The sequence below is a fragment of the Zonotrichia albicollis genome, chromosome 13 (assembly GCF_047830755.1).
Source record: "Zonotrichia albicollis isolate bZonAlb1 chromosome 13, bZonAlb1.hap1, whole genome shotgun sequence".
Lineage (NCBI taxonomy): Eukaryota > Metazoa > Chordata > Aves > Passeriformes > Passerellidae > Zonotrichia > Zonotrichia albicollis.
In genome coordinates this window covers 12,105,960-12,124,637 of record NC_133831.1, presented here as the reverse complement: position 1 = coordinate 12,124,637, position 18,678 = coordinate 12,105,960, and the positions used below count along the sequence as shown (strand labels likewise).

General features: G+C 48.3%; 1 protein-coding gene across 2 annotated transcripts; it reads right to left on the bottom strand.

Moving 5' to 3' along the window:
• Positions 1–3,328: 3,328 nt before the first annotated feature.
• Positions 3,329–18,597, bottom strand: CMTM3 (CKLF like MARVEL transmembrane domain containing 3). Of its 2 annotated transcripts, none has more exons than XM_074551044.1 (5): positions 18,296–18,589; positions 9,502–9,657; positions 7,774–7,869; positions 6,484–6,601; positions 3,329–5,061 (listed from the first exon to the last, which is right to left on the bottom strand). In XM_074551044.1, exons 1-5 carry the CDS (start codon positions 18,404–18,406, stop codon positions 5,033–5,035), a joined length of 510 nt encoding a protein of 169 aa, XP_074407145.1. In that variant the 5' UTR covers positions 18,407–18,589; the 3' UTR covers positions 3,329–5,032. The 2 variants fall into 2 exon arrangements, with proteins under 2 accessions (XP_074407145.1, XP_074407146.1); XM_074551045.1 differs by lacking the exon at positions 3,329–5,061 and adding an exon at positions 5,134–6,356 and having other exon boundaries at positions 18,296–18,597.
• Positions 18,598–18,678: the final 81 nt, after the last annotated feature.

Sequence of the window (18,678 nt, the reverse complement as noted above, 5' to 3'; positions counted from 1 at the left end):
CTGGGGTAATTTTCTTCCAGTGGCTGATGTGGGGCTGTTTGGGATGTGTGTTGATAATTCAGCGATGTTAATGCTGAGCCAAGGCTTTTCCTGCTCCTTGTGCTGCCGTGCTGGGGAGGGGCTGGGGGGACACAGCCAGGACAGAGGACCCCAACTGACCACAGGGGCATCCCATGCCCTATGGCATCAGGATATGGAGGGGGAAGGAGGAAGGGGTTTGGAGTGATGGAGTCTGTCTTCCCAAGTCACCCTTCCAGGGGATGTGGGAGGTGCTGAACACCTGCCTGCCCATGGGAATTAATTCCTTGTTTTGCTTTGCATGTGTGCACAGCTTTTGCTTTCCCCATGAAATTGTATTTATCCTCCAAAGGAGTTTTCTCACTTTTCCCCTCCCCATTCTCTGCCTGATCCCACTGGAGGAGAGCGAGCCTTGCCAGGGCTTGGGAGGGTCCTGGGCTCAACACAAAGCCAGGCAGCTGCCAAAGGCACTTTGTGTGTGGGGTGAAACTCCCACCACGGCATTCCTGGCTGGGGCTGTCCCTGGGAGCCTCCTGGGGGCAGGAGAGGGCAGGGGAGAGCCTTGGGCAGAGGCAGTGGAGCAGAGGGAACGATGGAGCAGAGGGAACGTGGAACTGCTCTGCTGCTCTCAGGCTGGGGGTGGGATTGCTCTTGGAGCAGTTCTGGTGCGCTGCCATGGCCTGCAGTGCTCCAGCCTGGGGTCTGCAGCTGCCCTTTTGGGGCTGGAAAGGGATTTTGGGGCTGAAGTGCCCCAGGGAGTGGGCTGGGGCTGCAAGTGACGCTGGGGGGTTTTGGTTTCCAGGTGCTTCAGGCACAAGGTGGAGGCACTGAGTCAGTGCAGGTGAGAACTGAGGGAAGGCACCAGGGATGGGTGAGTCTGGGATTTGGGAATGTGGGAATGCGGCTGCTGCACTCCCAACGCTGGGGAGGGGGACACAGGGGTGGCACAAGGGAAGGATTCCCTGAGGAACCAAGGCTCTTACAAGGGGCCAGTTCATTTTCCCTGTGTGGGGCTGTCAGCAGCACTGTGCATTCCCCAGGGTGGCATCCACGGTGTTCCTGGGGCAGGAGAAGCTTCATCAGCTGTCAAATTAAAATTAAATAAATAAAAATTGTCTAAGTTTTAGTTACTTCTCCTGGGAAGACTGTAATTAATTTATTCATGGATCGGGCTAACAAAATGTGATGGGCTGTATCCAAAATCCATAAAAGAAAAGGACAAGTGTTTCTTGGTGAAAATTAACATTGGAATCAGAATTTTCCTCTTCATGGAAGTGGATTTAAAAATTGACTTATTTAAAAAAAAAATCAAAACCAAACAATCAACAGAACCCCATAAAAGCAATAGAAAGAAAAAACCAAACCAAAACCAAATCCCACCAACCAAAAAAAAACTAACAACCCCAACCTCCACCCAAACTCCCTCCCTAGAGCCCCAAACAAAACCACACTTAAATTTTAAATTTTCTGGGTAGCACTGTTTTACTTTCTGGCCTGGAAGCTTTACAAAACACTGAGCACTGAATTCTCCCAGTAAAGGAGTGTCCTAGGGTGACTGTGTTGCAGCGTGGATTTGTTGATGCACTCCTGTTTATTTATTCCTGATATTTAAAGATGCTTTTAAGCCAATACTCCACGCAAAAAGGTGTCTCAAGCATCTTGGAATGCTTGAGATTTACACTCTCAGTGCTTACCTAAAGTTCTTGTGCTTCCTTGATGCATCCTCTCTGAGGATAAAGGAGGGCCAGGTGGGGCTGCTCTGCACTTGTGGCATTTGGGGTGTTTTGTGTCCTGGTGCAAATCTGGGGTGAAGCCCCTCAATGATTTATTATTCCTGACCAGAACTGTGCCCAGTGAACTTCCTCAGCAGAAGGACAATGACTGGAGGCAGGAGCATCCAGCTGTGCTCTGCTTTCCAGCACAGCAGCTGAGATGCTCTGCTCTTCCCTGGTATCCTGGGAGTGACTGCCAGATGGAAACTGAGGACTTGAGGAACTTCAAACAGCATCAAGTGAAAAGCACAGTTAGGTGGAGTAATGGACAGTGCTCAAAGGATAACAGAGCCTCCTACTTCAGTCAGAATCTAAACCAGCCACTTGGAAAGGTATTTGAATTCCTTGGAAAGGTCTTTTGTCCAAAAATCACTGCACAAGTCTGAACGAGTCCACAGGTAAATGGAAAAGCTTGGTAGGAGGGAGAGAGCCCTCCAGGCAGGTGAGAGCTGAGTGAACTCACCTGAGGTGCCACTTTCCCTTCCTGTCCGTGGCCTTGAGCTCATGGAACTTCTGGCATTGTTCCTACAAGGATTCATCCACACCTGGGGTTGGAAACTCCTTCTAGGGCAGGCCCAGGAGCTCCAGGTGCCGCAGTGAGGGCAGGGATTGGGCTCTGGGGGCTTTGGAAGCAGCTCCTCCACGGACAGAGTGACTGTGATTGCAAAGAGGTGTCTGAGGAGGCCATGAATCAGCACTCACTTGGGCTCCACACTGCAGGTGGGGTGTTGTGCTTGTCTCCTGAATTGCAGAGTGCTCCCAGCACCCTTTTGATGTTGTTGGTTGAAAACAGGCAAACAAATAAAAAACCCAAAAAGCCAAGCTGACTTTTCCTTCATGTGCCCCAGAGCCTGAACTTGATGCAGTATTTGTGGCAGAACATGGGCAGAAGACTGAGTCAGCACTTCCACCCCAATCCACGCTGGCTTTGAAGTAATTATTTTAAATCTAATTTTCTGAAATGATATCCCTAAGATACAGAACTATGTTTTCTTTCAGTCATGGGAACAGATCTTTTTTAACAAAAAGCTGGGATCTTACAGAAGTGCTTGGCCCTGGGAACAAACTGCTTTGAAATAATCTGAGCCATCAAGGACTAAAAAACCTGTCAGGTTGCAGGCACTCACTGCAAGCTGCTAAAGCAGTCCTGAAGTAACTAATGAACATTTTGTTTGCTGCCTGTTTACTTTAAACCAACATGGAACAAATGACCAGAAAACCTCAGTATATTTTGGGTGTGTGAAGGATGAACCCAAAGGGGACTTTGTTGTTTACAGGGTTATTGGTTGCCAAGAGAGAGCGCTGAATCCACAATGTCTACTCAATAGTTAGAATAAATTCTTGGGTAAATTTTTTCATCTCATGCCCTAAGGAAGAGGTTTGACCTGTGGCTGGTCCCCAGGGCTGGCTCTGTGCTGTGCCCCTTCCCCAGTAGAGATTCAGGATTCCTGGAGCCACAGTCCCTTGTGCTGGGCAAAGCACCAAAATCAGGTAAGCAGGCAAAATCAGGTCTTCAAGTAAGTAAAGACACCCAACACTTCTATTAAAAGAAGTTTAATCCAGCATGGTTTCTAAATATTAACCATGTCTCCAGCTGTGATATGCAGTACATTTTTAAAAAAAAAAAGAGAAATACAAAACAAGTACAAAAATGAGCCCAGGTCCCCTGAACATCACAGTGTGTGCCAGTAAAATATGACAAGAGAAGGGAGAGAAACACGGGGTTTATATAGGAAAAGGTTCAAAGAGATCTTTCTCATCAATCAGAGACTGTCTGTCCCACTTGTTCTGCATTGACTGTGTCAGTGGTCAGAAGCAGGAGATGTGGGAGTGCCTGCTGGACAGCTCTGAGCCTGAGCAGCAGCCCTGCTCCCTGCCAGCTCCCCTGTCCTGCTGCCAGCTGCCACAGGGACCTGGAGCTGATTTGATTCCAAAGGAAATCTGCCTTTATTGTTTCATCCCTGGTTTTCACTTTCTCTGTTAGTACCATCTGCTCTCATTTTAATCACACCTGTTCTGCTACTGTATTCATTTTTAAAACACCCATGCAGGTTTCTTTGCCACAGACCTGTGTGATGCCACCTGTGCGGAGCGTGCCACGCTCTTCCCAAGCATTCCCAAGGATTTATAAATGGACACAGATATTCCAGGGGAGGTTGTGCTACCTGGGCTTTTTCCCTGGAATACACCACCACAAGATAAATCACATCCTTCCAGGGGAGAAAAACCAACCCAACCCACTCCACTCAACCACACTGAAAAAGGGGGCTGGGGAGATGAGTTCATTGCAGACATTCTGTAGTTTGGGGTCGGTTTCTTGGCCTTTGCACAGTGGGGAGAGGGCACTGCCCTCCTGGGGCCTGGGTGCATTCAGTGTGGCAACAGCAGTGGCCATGGTACGGGGCAGGACATCAGCACTGCTGCCTGGGGCACAAACTCCTGCAGGTTCTCCAGGCAGGTCCTGCTGGAGGTTTTTGCCAAGCCTGCCTTCCCTGGCTGTGCAAACACTCCCAGGGCTTCCACAAAAACAGGACAGGGCTGCCCAGAGCTGCCTCACCTGCTCACCCCATCCTGTGGTGAAACTGCAGCAGAGGGGATGTGGCTCCATGCAAGCAGCTTAAAACAAGGGATACTGAAGGTCTGATGAGCCAGCTGCCCTGCAGCACCATTACACTTTGAGGTTTGTTCTTGCTGCAGATTTCCAGTTGTCACTTTTCTTGTCACAGATAGGCAGGAGATACAAAGGCACTGAAACCAACATGTTAACTGCACTCCTTGCCCTCAGTGCTTGGGAGTATTCAGATTGGATAAAGAAATACTGTTAGTTAATCAAGAAAAATACAAACAGGCGTCCAAACCTCTCCTCTTTGGCATGTCAAGAAATATAAAAGCTCTAAGTGTTAAAGGTTTGGAATGATGAAAGCACATTAAAAGCTGTAAATGTTACAAATGCTGTTCCCACTTACTTGGGACATGGATGTGCTGGGTGGGGAGGGGCAACAGAGAATTGAGCTGTGTTGTTTGCACAGATCTGCTGTAGGATCTATAGTTGCCAAGGAGTGTTCAATGGCACTGGGAGTAGTCTCCTTTTCCACATCACTGCCCTGTCTGTGCTCTGGTGATTCCATAAACAGTGAAGTGGAAAGGGGCTGAAATGAGGGGATATTTCAATTGGCAGTGCATTCAGCAAGGAGGAAAGTGCTTGATCATCTTCCCTTCACGCTTGGTTGGTGTTTGGTTCTTCAGTCTGAGTCAGAGTCGGAGTCCTCATCTGAGGGGTGAAACAAGGAACAAGAGTGAAAATGCAAACTGGAAATCCCCCAGCTGTGGCTCTGGCTGGGACAGAGAGGCTGTGCTGACAGGGTGTGTCTTGAAGGGCACAGAGGGCTGGGAATGAACACCTCTGGGAAATGACAGCTCTTGCTGAGGTGTGGGACCTGAAATGGTATTTGAAGGAGTTGGGAGATGCTGCTGAGAGGCCCTGCTGGCATCCTTCTGCTCTGGGCACTGCTGTGTGCAGCTCTGAGCTGCTGAGCAACCCCAGCAGGCCCACAGAGCTCCATCCTTCGGGCCTCAGCACTCAGGAGCCCCTGAGCAAACACAGGCTGGGGCTGCAGGGCTGAGCCCTCCTTGCACAGCCACAAACACCAACACAAATCTGTGTCACTGCACTTCTGTGAGTTTATGCATTTGTGCCTCCATCTCCAGGGGAATTAGATCCTATCTGTATCCTAATTCTGCACCCTTGCCACCTGATCATCTTCTGAGAGCAGTTCAGTTTTTAGCTTTTACAATCTGTTTCCTGTTCCTTTTATTCTTTTTTTCCTTTGTCTCTCTTTTCAGCCTAAAGCTTGAAAAAAACACTTAACAGTCTACTAAAATCCCCAGAAGAGACAGTCAGTGCTGCTGTTCCCCTCCTAGGATACCATACACACCTTGGGTGTTTGGCTTTTCAGGGGTTTTAGATGAGGTGTTTGGGGATATTTTTTATTTGTTTTTAAGTGTGGAGCAGTCTTTTTAATCCGTGTGGGTGCAATAAGGAGTCACAGGGACATGATGCCTGATTTGGGCTCCTGGAAACTACAGAACAACTACCCCTGTCCTGGCCTGAACTGGCTTTGAACACCCAACACCTTCTTTTTATCTTCTCCTAAGTAGATCTGTCTGATCTGAAGTAGAATAGAAAAAAAATTGATAGCAACCTTGTTAATTTTATGCTGTTTGACCCTTGGATTTTAAGGTCATTTGCCCACAGATGGTCAAAGATGATAAGAGGCAATCATGATAAGGAAATGATAAAGAGAAAAGCACTATTTGGACACAAAAAGCTGTGGATTAATGGATGCTAATTATAAGTTACAAAGAAAAAAAGGTAGAAGTTTCCTTGTTTTTACAACAAGACATTTTAATAGGGAAAGAAAATCTGTACTGCATGGTGATTTCTAAAATTGGATCTAGGGCTTTTCAAAGTGAGATGTGAAACTCTGAGAAACGTCACATTCCTGGCTTTCAGGTTATCTTCATAAATCACTGGAATTCCATTTGCAGCTTCCTAACCGAGCAGAGCTGTGGCAGACAAACCAAGAATAGAAACTGCTCTTACTGAGCAAGAGCTCCTGCTCCCTGCAAAGGGTGAAACGGAGAGGGAAATCTCACCCTGCAGCTCGTGTGACAAGCAGGGAATTTCACCCACCTTCTGTCTTGTGCCCCTCGGGGGAATCGGAGCCGCCCTGCTTGAGGAAAGTGACCAGGTCATTGAAGGTGATGTAGAAATCAATGGCAAACACGATGGTGGCTGCAAACCCAAACACCTGAAAGGGCAAAATAATGCTGTCCTTAACAACAGCTCCAGTCTGTCAGGGACAAACCAAACCCCACCAAACCCACACAACAAAAACTCCATGGCTTTTTTGGCCCGTGCCTTTCCAAAAAGGCAGGGAGGAGAAATGGTTTGTGAGACATTGGTGTCACCTGAATTACAGCTGCTCTGGGAGCCTGAGAGGTGACCAGGGGTGTCTCTATCCCTGCAGCCCTCTTGGGCACATTCTGGACATCAGCACCTCCTGCACCTCCACTGTCCCAGGGCACCTCTGCCACCAAGGAATCACCTCCATTTCTTGGGAAATAATTCTCCACTTATTTGCAAGGAGCTGTGTCTATTGCTGAGTGAACTAGACAGATTAAATGATTCTGGAATTTTCTCTCCAGTGACAGAGCAGCAGAGCTGTGCCAAGCTGGGTGCTGGAAGAGGAGCCTGGGCTGAACACACTCCATTGCTCACTGCAGGGACAAAGATTAAACAAGGTTTGGGTTTGTATTGTGGGATGGTTTGGGAAGGGCTGCTGGCCCACACCACTGGGCACTGATCTTCCCAAGCTTAAAAAATTGTTATGCGAATTTTATTTATGTTGCATACATTATTGATGCTTAGAGTCAAATTGTAGATGCAGGGTCTGTATTGTATTTCTGTATTTCAAAATGCTGATGGGTGAAGGCTCTCTCCTGGGCAGTCCTCGTGCAGGAGGGTAAAATGACACTGCTCTTGTTTCAACTCATCCAAATAAAACTAAGCAGGAGAGGCAGGAGGTTGAAATTACTTAATTTAGACTGACCCAAGCAGTTACAGGTTTGAGTAAATTTTTTTTTATCATCATCATTATTATTATTCCCTCCATTCAAGGATCTTGACACTCCTTTCAGGAGCAGCTAGTAAAATTAAAAAGCAGAACAGGTGCCTTCCCTAAGGGTACAGTTAACACTGAGCAGCTCTGTTAGGGTGAAAATCTATTAATTGGTTCAAGACATGTTTTTCTGAATAAGTGACCATTTCTTCTTTGCTTTAGGCAAATGAATTCTCAGTTAATTGAAGAAACGCCTATGACTTGCAGTGGGGTGATATTTGAACTGTTTTTTAAGTGCATCCATGCACTGAAGTGCACTCAGTTCAGCACAGCACCTAGGTGGAAAGCTGATGCCTACTCACCCCTGCTGCTTTCGATGCTCCATCACCGTACTTGGAGACAGCAGCAATGGAGATGGCAAAGTAAATGATGGCAGCGGTGACACAGCGCACGAAATCCTGGGGAAGAAGCAACGGTGCCCTCTCAGACTGGTCAAGGATTTCCTCTAACCCATCCTGGGAACCAACACACAGCCCCTCTGCTGTTGCATCAGTGCCTTTGCTGGTGTGGGAGCACAGCCTGGTTTGCTGTACAGGAGGAACTGCTAATCTGTGAAACAGTTCTAAATAAGAGAAGAGCTGAACCTTGGCAGAAACTTCTGCTGGTGAAGGTGCTGGATAAATCCTGCTGCCACCCTGCCTGTGCCAGGCAGACCCTTCAGCCTGGGGAGGGCTGTGTGGGGTGCTTGCCTTGGAGCACAGCAAGGGCTTTAATGGGAAGATCATCTGAAATGCCTCAAAAACCTTGTGTTTGAGCAGAACTGCTGTGGCCCCAGAGGCTCAGGAGGTCCCAGCTCTGTGGGAACAGGTGCCTGTCTCTCTGTGGATGCAGGGCTGTGTGGTGATCTCCAGGGAGAGCTGTCTGTGCAACTCCTCATTCAGGAACCAAACCCTTGGTTTGGTGCTGGAATGATTTGTACTTCTCATGTCCACCAGCCTGCCCCAGGAGGCTGTGCCTGGTGTGACCCCTGGGATCTGTCCTGCTGGGCTGTGCCCTGTCACACCAGCAGGGACATCTCTGCACTGAGCTCTAACACAGAGCTGTGTCCAGGGCACATCCAAATCACGAGGGCTGCAATAATGGCACCCTCAGCTCTGTTCATGATTAGCTCTTCTGCTTTTCCAGAGCAGATGGAGGAGTAAGATTTGTCTCAAAGCACAAATCCTGCAAGAAACCTGACTCCTCTGAAGTCAGGACAAGGTCAGTTATCTACATTGTGTGCCTGCAATATGTTATGGTAATGGGCATAACAAACACACAAGTGCCTTTTTTGTCTTAGTTCTGGAACCAGATGCATGTAGAAAATGGGAAAATGATGGAACAGAGATTACCAGCTGAGAGCTGAGCAGAGTCATAGCCAACGTCACTGATATTGTTTTATCCACTGAGAGCTCAAATTCAAATCTCAATGCAATGAACTACTGATGGTACCAAAAGAGAATCGAGATTGATAAGATCAGAAAGGGTTTTTGAAGTATTAGTAAAGGCAGCTGCTCCCTTTGCAGTGATATTTGAGACTGCAGGGCCATCCAGTGGCCAGGGCTCTCCTGCAGCCCCAGCACTGCCCCAGCAGCCACTGGGTTCCTTTGTGAGCATGAACTGGCCAGAGCTGCCCCTTCCCAGAGCAGCTCACATTGTCTCTGGGTGCTACTCTGCCCGAGAATTCAATCACAGCCTCACAAGTCTGCCCATTATCAACAACACACCTGCTTCCCCCTCTGCAGGGGTGGCAATAAGGAGCCCCCAGCAGGCAGACTTGGGCTGATGCTGGCCCTAAGCCATATGCCTGGAATTGGGCACACATTCTGTGCTTTGATAAAGCCATGCCCTGTGTCAGCACTCCAAAAGCTGCAGTGCAGAGCAGAGCACAGCTTAGAGTGCTCTGGGACCTTCTGAAGCAGAGGCAGCAGGGACAAGTTTCTGAGAGGGCAGCAAAATTGTTCCAGTCACCCTGAACTCCTGCCCAGGCACCTTCCCTCCCCTCTCACTCACAATTAAACCTGAAGGTTTCTGTTGCACATCTCACTTACCGCCAAAGGCCAGTGGACTCCTTTAAACTTCTCATTAAGCTTGGAGGCGTAGGCAAAAAAAAGAAACAGTGCCAGCAGAAACTCTAGGAGTGGTGCCATCATGAAAGAAGCTGCTAGAGATGCAATATAGCAGATAAAGATGATAAATGACAGCACCTAAAGTAGAGGGAAAACTCGAAGTTATTTGCATGGAACAGCAGAGCCGTAGGCAGCTGAGCAGCTTTGAAGTGTTATTTTCCCTGTGTATTTCTGTCAGGGCTGCTGCTGTTGCTGGCATACCTTCAGCATCCTACTTTTTTTATTTCTCATTGGGCCAAATGATTTTTGTTGTTGAGCATAGAATAAATCTGAAGTGAGGGTGTTTATTTCCACGTGTGTGAAATCGCTTTTCCGGAGCGCTGGGTGGATTTGCACCTCTCCAAGTCAGTAATTTGCTCTGGATTGTAAACAGCTCTGACAACATAATTCTGAAAATAGAGTGGGGTGTTGCCAGGCAAGCAGAGCTCTAAGCTTTCAGCTGTGACAGCTCTCATTTGAAACCCAAATCAGTGCTCAGACAGCCTGAAGTAACTCAGCATGTATAATCTTGGAGTTGAAAGAATAAAGTCTGCTGCTGATGGATAGAAAAGGGACAAGAATTAATTGTTCTGTGACTTCTGGAAGTGTCTGGTTCCAGTTTTCCAGCGTGGCAGCTGTTTTAGAGAGTAATAGGACAGATAGCTCCCACAGATTTCTGTTTATCTCCATAATGTTTCCTAACTAGTAAATAATGAAAAATGGCTTTTTTTTTTCCTGCACTCAATTGAAATACCTTTAGAATATGGTTCAAAATAGAAAGTTTCACAATGGGAAAACAACTTTAGAAAATGCATTTTCACCTAAACCAGGCAGTACCAGAGTGCTGTCCTACACTCCTGGACTGTGTTTGTATAAGAGGATGGTGAGGGAGCCCTGGAGAAGCTCAAGACCATTTTCAGTTGCTCTACTGGGGGTTGGTCCCCTCCAAAAAGAGGCTCCAGTCCCTCCTGTTTCACTGCCTTGCATGGGAACTGGTGCTGTTTCAATCAAATTAGCCTGAAGTAACAAAAGTGGGCAGGATGCAGAATTACACATTATTATGTGCCAGTTTGCACCTGGGCTGCTCTGCCCAGCCTTTCCTCCTGGAGCCAAATCTCTGCCTTCCAAAAGCTCAGGGACGTTTCTGGTGAGCACAGACTGAGCAGTAGATTACAAAGATTTTTTTAACTTCTAATTCCAAATCAGGACACTGACATTCCCACTCACACAGCACTGAAAATAAATGGATTATTTTCCCCCAGATGCATCTAAAGGCAGATGTAGCTTCCTGCAAAGGTAGTCAATGCATTTGCCACATTAAATTTCAGCTCTGTGGATTTCTTTGTTTGCTGCTACCATAGGTTCTTGGGGACCACCTGAACCTCAGAAAAAAATCATCATTACACTTGACTGATAAGGCTCCTATAATTATTAATTGGTAATTACTCCTATGAGAGGTCATTCAACACTCAAATACATGGTTCAAAAAAACCTTTTATGTTTAGGGGACAACTGAGCAGTTCAATCCCCCTGAAATAATTTCTCGGTATAACGAAGCAGTTCAATCCCACTGAAATAATTTCTTGGTGTAATTAATTACCAAGCCTTTATTCTCAGCCTGTGTTTTGGGGAAAGCAGTCAGTGCCTGAGCAGGATGCTAACAGCTGGAACAAACTGTTTCCATCCATTGGGACTGGCTGGTGAGGCTAGAGAGGATGTGACATTTTTAGTAAGGGACTATATTTATCTTAAAGGTTTATGCATTGTTCTTGTTTCACTGGTTCTAGAAACTGAGCTGGTATAGTTTACAGAGCTCATTTCTGCATGGGCCTGCTGGCTGGCAACATCTGCCCCTTTGTTCATGTTTACCCCATTCTGAGGTGTTTACTCTCACAAAGCCTCTCTGCAGGTTTTTCTTATTTTCATAAAGGGGAGGGAGTTCATTCCCTGTATCTCATCCTCAGTGTAGTATTTTCTTCCTATGAGCTAAAAGTGGTAAGAACTCTTTGAAGGGAAGTGGATTTATCAGAGCTTGACAACTCCTAAGAGGAGAGAGAACTTCCTTCTTCCCACCATGGCACCTATTCCCTTCCCACCCCAAAGAAAAAAGGCTCCACTTGCTTTGTGAATCCGCTTCACTTGCATTTCTGGAACATAATTTAGGCACAGTTCTCTGTCTTTTTGGAATAAAAAGAAATCACCATCTATACATGACATTTTCTTTTTGTTCTGGTGTTGAAAAAATACCTTCCTTTGTGTGGCTAAAGCAGGTGTGTGATGGCTGAGCTGCACAGGTGATGGGTTCAGGGCAGGTCTCACTGACCACACCCTTCCAATGGCAGATCTTAGACTTGAACTAAACCTAGTGATCTCTTAAGAGAGGATTAAATGCAGTGTTAAATAATCCATTCTACTGGAGCAGCAAGGGGAAGGCAGAGAGACAAGTTTCAGATCTGTAAGGTGATGCTGCACAGCTGAGATGCCTTTGATCTCCATTCTCTTTGCTCAGTAACTCCTGGGCTCTGACTGCTTTTGCACTGAGAAAAAACCTTTCCTGACGAGGTGTAAAGTGAAAGGAAGAGCCTCTGTGGTCTGTTCTTATCAGCTTTATGGCAATTTGTGCCAGGGAAGGCTCCTGCTGTCTCCTTTCAGCCCTGGGCAGGTGTGAGGATCAGACTCAGGGTGAAAGAGGAGCAGGAACACACCAAGGAGCCCCTGATCCCAGGGGCTGGGGTGCCAGGGGATCCCTGCTTCTGTGCCAGGGATGCTGCTGAAGACACACATCAGTCTGAGCATTTCAGCTTTCTACATGGTCTGACCCAGAGAAGCTGGGGAAATATGAGTTGTTTATTTTAAAATGTGGTTCTCAGGCCAGTCACTTGTTCAAAGCAGCCCTGCATGGGTGGTGGATGACAGCAGTGTCCTGCTGCCTGCTCCTCAGCCCTCAGGGTCAGGCACTGCATTCCCACCTTCCCACCCTCAATGCTGGGATTCACTCCAGCCCATCCTGCTCTCCACTTGGCAGCAGCCCCTTGTGGGGAGAACTGCACCTCCAGGCACATTGGAAAAAAAAGGCACCTTTGATTCACAAGAACCCTTTGATTTCAGTAGATTACTGATGGTATTAGTAAAGGGGAAAGGCTCTGAAGACTGGAAATTGGTCTGCAGTTAAACATCATTCCTCATTCTGGAGCCACTCGAGATTTTATGTGAAATGAATGTCTAAAAAAGAACAGACCAGATTTTGAGGACGAAGATTTGAAAGATGGTATTTTTAGATACCTTCACTGGGGGAAGGCTGGAAGGCACAGGAAGGGGAGGGAGGCAGATCTTGGAAAGAGCCAGAGGATCAGGAGGAAGGAGGTGCCTGAGGTCTGTCAGGTGATGACCATGGCACTGCACCTTGGTACTGCACTCACTCTTTGCTTTTTGTCTTTTCTGTCTCCTGGCACTGCCCTGACATGGATTTCAATGCCAAACTTCCCTGGTAGCTTGGGAACAGCCCTGTGTAATACAAGAGCCCACAGATTGTAGGGTTTTGATGATGTTTCTCATTTCCTCTTCTGACAGCTGGAATGCACAGCTGTGGGCTCCTGGAGCAATACTGGATATTACCTATAACTGTCTTTTCTCAATTACACAAGTGAGCAGGTGCCTTTTCTGACCATGTAAGTGCACTGCTACTAACTGAAGCATTTGATGTTATCTTAACATTTTAAAAATACACCTCCCCTCCCACAATACAAACACTGCAGTGCCAGTCTGCACTCAGAAATGATGACACCTACCTACATACTTTTCCAGACTTCAAGTCTTCGTGAAAAACATCTTGCAAACTCAAAGGTGCTCTAAAAACTCAACAGCACCTTTCAGACTATACCCTGACCCCTCCAAGGACTGTCAAATGTTCCACTGCACATCACATTTGTGCACCTCTGCACCTCTTTTCCTGCAGCTGTGTGTTTCAGGGTCACTTCAGAGAAAGGTCAAGCAATGGACCTTGATTTTTGTTAGAGCTCTGTATCTGTGCTTAAAAAAAAAGCAGCTAGAGAGGAAGTCTGAGAGTCTGCATGCCATTGCAAGTTCATTGCTAGCACTTTCAGAAAGCACTGCAGCTTCTGGGAGGCAAAAAAAAGCAGCAGTGTTTTATCAGTTTTGTCAATTTGTATTTACACAGCTTTTTTCTCTTCCCCTCACTTGGGGTTGCAGCCTGAGCACTGAGAGCAGCTGAGTCTGAGCTCTTCCTGAGGCACTGCTGCTGCCAGGCTGGTGTGACTGCTGCCAACTCCACAGGGCAGGAATATCTGCATGCACTGAAGGAAGCTCTAATGCAGCAGAGAGCAGGACAGGAACCTTTCACAGCTTGGCAAAAAAATAAAAAAAAAAATCCTGGCAAAAAAGCAGCCTGATTGTTCACTAAGCACCTTTTATGTACACTCCCATTCACACAAAACCCTTCTTGGGTATTGTGTTTCAGAAAGTAACTTTCCCATTGAATTCCATGCAATTATTACTTAATATTGTGTTCTTAGGGTGGCCAGGCATTACAAAGTTACACTTTACTGTACAACCAGCTTGCAGTTCAAGGCCTAAAAAACAATGCTGAGAGCACAGTGTCCCTGAAGGGAGGGAGGCCTGAGCAGTGCTGAGGTCATGGCAGCTCCAGAGGAGTTTAGGGGAGGGAGAACAGACCTGCTGGGACCCATTGGGAATATGGGGATGCTGGGAGGCATCACTGCCCAGCTCCTCATCTCCTGCTCCCATCTCCTGCTCCTCATTCCCTGCCCCTCATCTCCTGCTCCCATCTCCTGCTCCCATCTCCTGCCCTTCATCTCCTGCTCCCATCTCCTGCCCCTCCTCTCCTGCTCCCATCTCCTGCTCCCATCTCCTGCTCCCATCTCCTGCTCCATCTCCTGCCTCCATCTCCTGCTCCCATCTCCTCCTCATCTCCTTCTCCTCATCTCCTGCCCCATCTCCTGCTCCATCTCCTGCTCCCATCTCCTCCTCATCTCCTGCCCCCATCTCCTGCTCCATCTCCTGCCCTTCATCTCCTGCTCCCATCTCCTCCTCACCTCCTGCTCCTCATCTCCTGCCCCATCTCCTGCTCCCATCTCCAGCTCCATCTCCTTCCCCCATCTCCTGGTCCCATCTCCTGCTCTCACCTCCCTCCCCAGGAGAGAACAGCTTTGCCTAAGGCTTTATGAGTGGGCAGCAGTGTCACCTTCTGGGCAAGAGTGCGTTTTGTTCTTGTATTCTTGTCAGACAGACAAAGTGCAGCACTCAGTGCTCTCTGCTGTTCAGTTACTACCTCTCTGCTGCACTTGTTGAGGAGGTGAAATTGCTGCTTCCTCCAGAACTGGCTGCAGGAGAGGCCTGGCCACAGACCCTGAGAAAGGCACAGGGGCCTCTTCCAAGGAGAGCTTACACCGAGCATCTGGAGTTTCAGTTACGAAGGTCAGGTCAGAGGAGACTGGAAAGACAGAGAAAGACAGGAGAAGAGGAGAGAAACAGGCACAATGATTTCTACATCCTTTTATGTCACCACAAAGGTGGCACAATTTTATTTATTCTCACCGTGTTTTTATAAAACTGAAAGAAAATGCAGTGCCACTGCATGCTGGCTTCAGGAACTGAGGAGATGCCAATAAAGCAGCCACAAGGGCTGGAGTGGAACAGGCAGGTGAGCAGCAGAACCCATAGCTGGGATCCTGCCCAGACAAGCTCTGGTGCCAGTGTGAGAGCGGCTGCTAAATGGCTCCAACACAGGACACAGGGAGCTGAAAACTCATCTCCTGAAGGGTGGAAAAGAGTGAGGATGAGAAGCTGACCTTCAACACAGCAACCTGAGTGGTTAGGAAAAATCAGCAGCTTAAGAAGAGTGCTAAAATGTGTGGAAGAAACTGTGGCATGGAAAAGGGGAGAATAGAAAGGAATAAAGAGTAACCTGTAAGATTAAAAATGGTGGTTAGAAAATGGAGGGAGCAGGCAGTGAAAATAAACAGGATTATGAAAGATAGTGAAGCTTATGAATGTATTTGATGCTACTGCTTCTTTGTCTTTACAGATGTCCCAGGTGGAATAAAAAATTAATCAGGCAGGTTAGGGGAGGTGGACTGGATGTTCCCCAGAGGCCCCATACAACCCCAACTACGCTGTGATTCTGTAGAGATCAAAGGATCAGGGCATAGGGGGAGGATATCTTCCTTATCTGAATAAAGTTTGAGGTAATTAAGCCTCTACCTATTATCAGCTCCATCCCAGCCTGGCCTGCTCTAGATGCCCAGTTTGCATGGGTACTGCACCAGAGATAATCACACCTGAACATCCAGAGGATCCTCTGTGTGGAAATATTATTTTCAAAAACGGCTCGAGAGCTGCAGAAATAAAGTGCATTTCTGGGGAACTGCCAAGATGCTGAATAATGTGACATTTGTAACAGTAATGAGCACCCCACTTTGCTTCTGAACAAAAAGCACTGCTCAAAAAGTGCATCCATGAATATTATTTCCATACATTTATGCAGAACCCAACCCCACCCCACATCAGCACCGTGTCAGAGGAAAAATTAAACATTCAAGACGAGAAATACAAAGCTAAAGATGAAAAACAGATTTAAACCATGATAGATTTAACTTGGACTCATCTTCAATTATTTGGCACTGCATTTCTCTAATTGTGTACAGGCTGCATTTACTCTGGGGCCTGCGTTGTCTTCAAGGGTTTCTTCTGGCAAAGCTGAGACAACTGCAGAGAAACCACTGCCAGGAAACCACGTCCTGAGCACGTGGGCTCGGCCTGCAAGGAGCACAAGGAAAGCTCTCTGCAGATGGGATTTCTGAGCTGCTCTCAGCCAGCCATGCCTTTGGGAAGCCCTGAGTGGCCTGACAAAGGATAAATCCCTGTTTTGTCAAGACAGAGCAGTTTTTATTACTCCAAGGAGGCATCGTCAGTGCTTCTCTATGACAACCAAAGGGTGAGTCTGATCCCATGACCAGAACAGTACTCCTCCAATATGTCATCATTCTGAGATGTTAAAAAGCCAGGCTGCCTGAAAGCCATCATTTAGTGGCTGTAAGCTTGTAAAGGAAATTCCAGTGTGTGTTATAGGATGTAACAAAAATACACGCCAAAGGAGCCAGGTTAGCTGGGCTCTGGTATCTTTTAAATGAGTGGTTTTGTAAACTCCACATGTTGTGAGTGATGGGTACCTGGAGGAGGGATGGGGTAGCTGGCATTTTTTTGGTGGAGCTGATAAAGCCCATGGCCTGCTGCTACCCAGCCCGAGGCTTTCTCCACCCCTGAAGCCATCCTGACCTGCTGAGTGAATGCTTTTCCTCTCAGAGCCAGCCTCACATCTGGCTGTTCCTGTCTCTCTGCCACAGGGCAGTGCCCACAGCCTCACAAGCCCTCAGAGTGGTCCCCACCAGCTGGTCACAGACAATCCTGCTTCCTTCTGTCTGTTCCTTATCTTTCTTTTGCTGGAATGTCCTGGTTTCCTTCCCTGAACCAGAACAGTGCACATCTGAACAGCGCTCCATGGACCTGACTGCCAGTTTGGGCTGTCCTGATATTTGACTATCTGCTGCCAAAACTCCAGCAAACTTAGTGTTTGAATTTATCATTATTTCTAGCAAAAACGATGTTGAACATCTAATTTCAATCAACAAGCTTCTTATTCAGAAGCTAAATTTTGGTGTGAAATACCCACTCCCCATGGGGTGAGCAATCTCCTTCCCTATCACATGGGTACTGCTTCAGCTGTCAGGTTTAAGCCTTTACCTGTAAAATTCCAGAAAGTCTCACACCACAGTCACTGCCCTGGTCCTGCTGCCACCTGTTGATCCAGGCCAGGTGTCCCTGGCCCTGTGCCCACCTGGGCTGGTGCCTGTCCCTCTGGGCAGCTCTCCAGCCCAAGCACATCCCTCTGAGGGTCAGTGACAAACGCGGCTCCGGAGGGCTGGGGACAGCAGCTGAGTGACCGTGGTGGACAGCCTGATGTCACACATCATAAATTCATGAGTAAAGTCTTTCCTGACACACTCAGGACAGGCTGCCCCCTAACCTGCCACCAGCCGATAATACAAACCGCAGCCCCAATGGTTACTGGATTACACCACAAAGAGCTTAAAACGAAATCAAAGCGCTTTTTTACCGAAAAGGGGTCCCAATAGTGAAACACACTTCATGCTCTGGAAGTCTAACGTGACAAGTTCTGGTTTCTAATGTGCTCTGCCTGAATTACACTAAATCCATTATGCTCTGAGACAGCCCTGCAGTTCCTCCATTGGGGTACGGGTTTCCCCATTTTCCCTTTGGTTGTTGCCTCTCTCTCCCCTCGGTTGTTTTCCCCCAGTTTTCCCCTCAGTTGTTGCCCCCACCTCCTCTCGGTTGTTTTCCCCGTTTCTCCGCAGTTCTTGCCCCCCGTCTCCCCTCGGTTGTTTTCCCCCAGTTTTCCCCTCACTTTTTGCCCCCGTCTCCCCTCGGTTGTCTTCTCCCATTTTCCCCCTCACTTGTTGCCCTTCGTCTCCCCTCGGTTGCTGTTCCCCATTTTTCCCCTCAGTTGTTGCCCCCGTCTGCCTTCGGTTGTTTTCCCCCAGTTTTCCCCTCAGCCACCGCCCCCTCTCCCTCAGCCGCACAGGGAGCGGCCCGGGACGGCTCGGTCCGGCGGAGCCCGCCCGGGTCCCGGCTGCCCGGGGGTGGCTCCCGCAGCTCCCCGGCCCCGGTGTCCCGTCCTTACCGACTCTGCGAGCAGCAGCTGCCCCTTGCGGGAGCGCAGGAACTCCCGGGGGGGGAGCAGCGAGCTCAGTCCCGGCGGCGGTGCGGTCCCCTCGGACTCGGGGTCCTCCATGGCCGCGGCGCGGGCGGGGTGGGCGCGGGCTGGGGCCGGGCTCGGCTCAGCTGGGCCGGGCTGGGCTGGGCTGGGCTCGGGCTGAGCTCGAGCCGGGCTCGGGCTGGGCGCGGGCTCAGGCTCGGGGTAGGGGGTTGGCCGTGGAATTTTTTTTTAATTTTTTTTTTTTTCTCTCTGAAGGAGGGAAGCGGAAATCGTGACACTGCGGAAACGTGAAAAAAAAAAAAGTTTCAGCATCCCCAGCTGTGGGGGGCGGCCCCAGCGCCCGCCCC

Excerpts from the sequence above, each read along its gene's own strand:
- CMTM3 (XM_074551044.1), bottom strand. The coding sequence starts at position 18,406 with ATGGAGGACCCCGAGTCCGAGGGGACCGCACCGCCGCCGGGACTGAGC. Across the intron at positions 7,870-9,501 it reads GAGTCCACTGGCCTTTGGCG|GATTTCGTGCGCTGTGTCAC; the intron begins GTAAGTGAGATG and ends CTTCTTCCCCAG. Across the intron at positions 6,602-7,773 it reads GAGCATCGAAAGCAGCAGGG|GTGTTTGGGTTTGCAGCCAC; the intron begins GTGAGTAGGCAT and ends TTGCCCTTTCAG.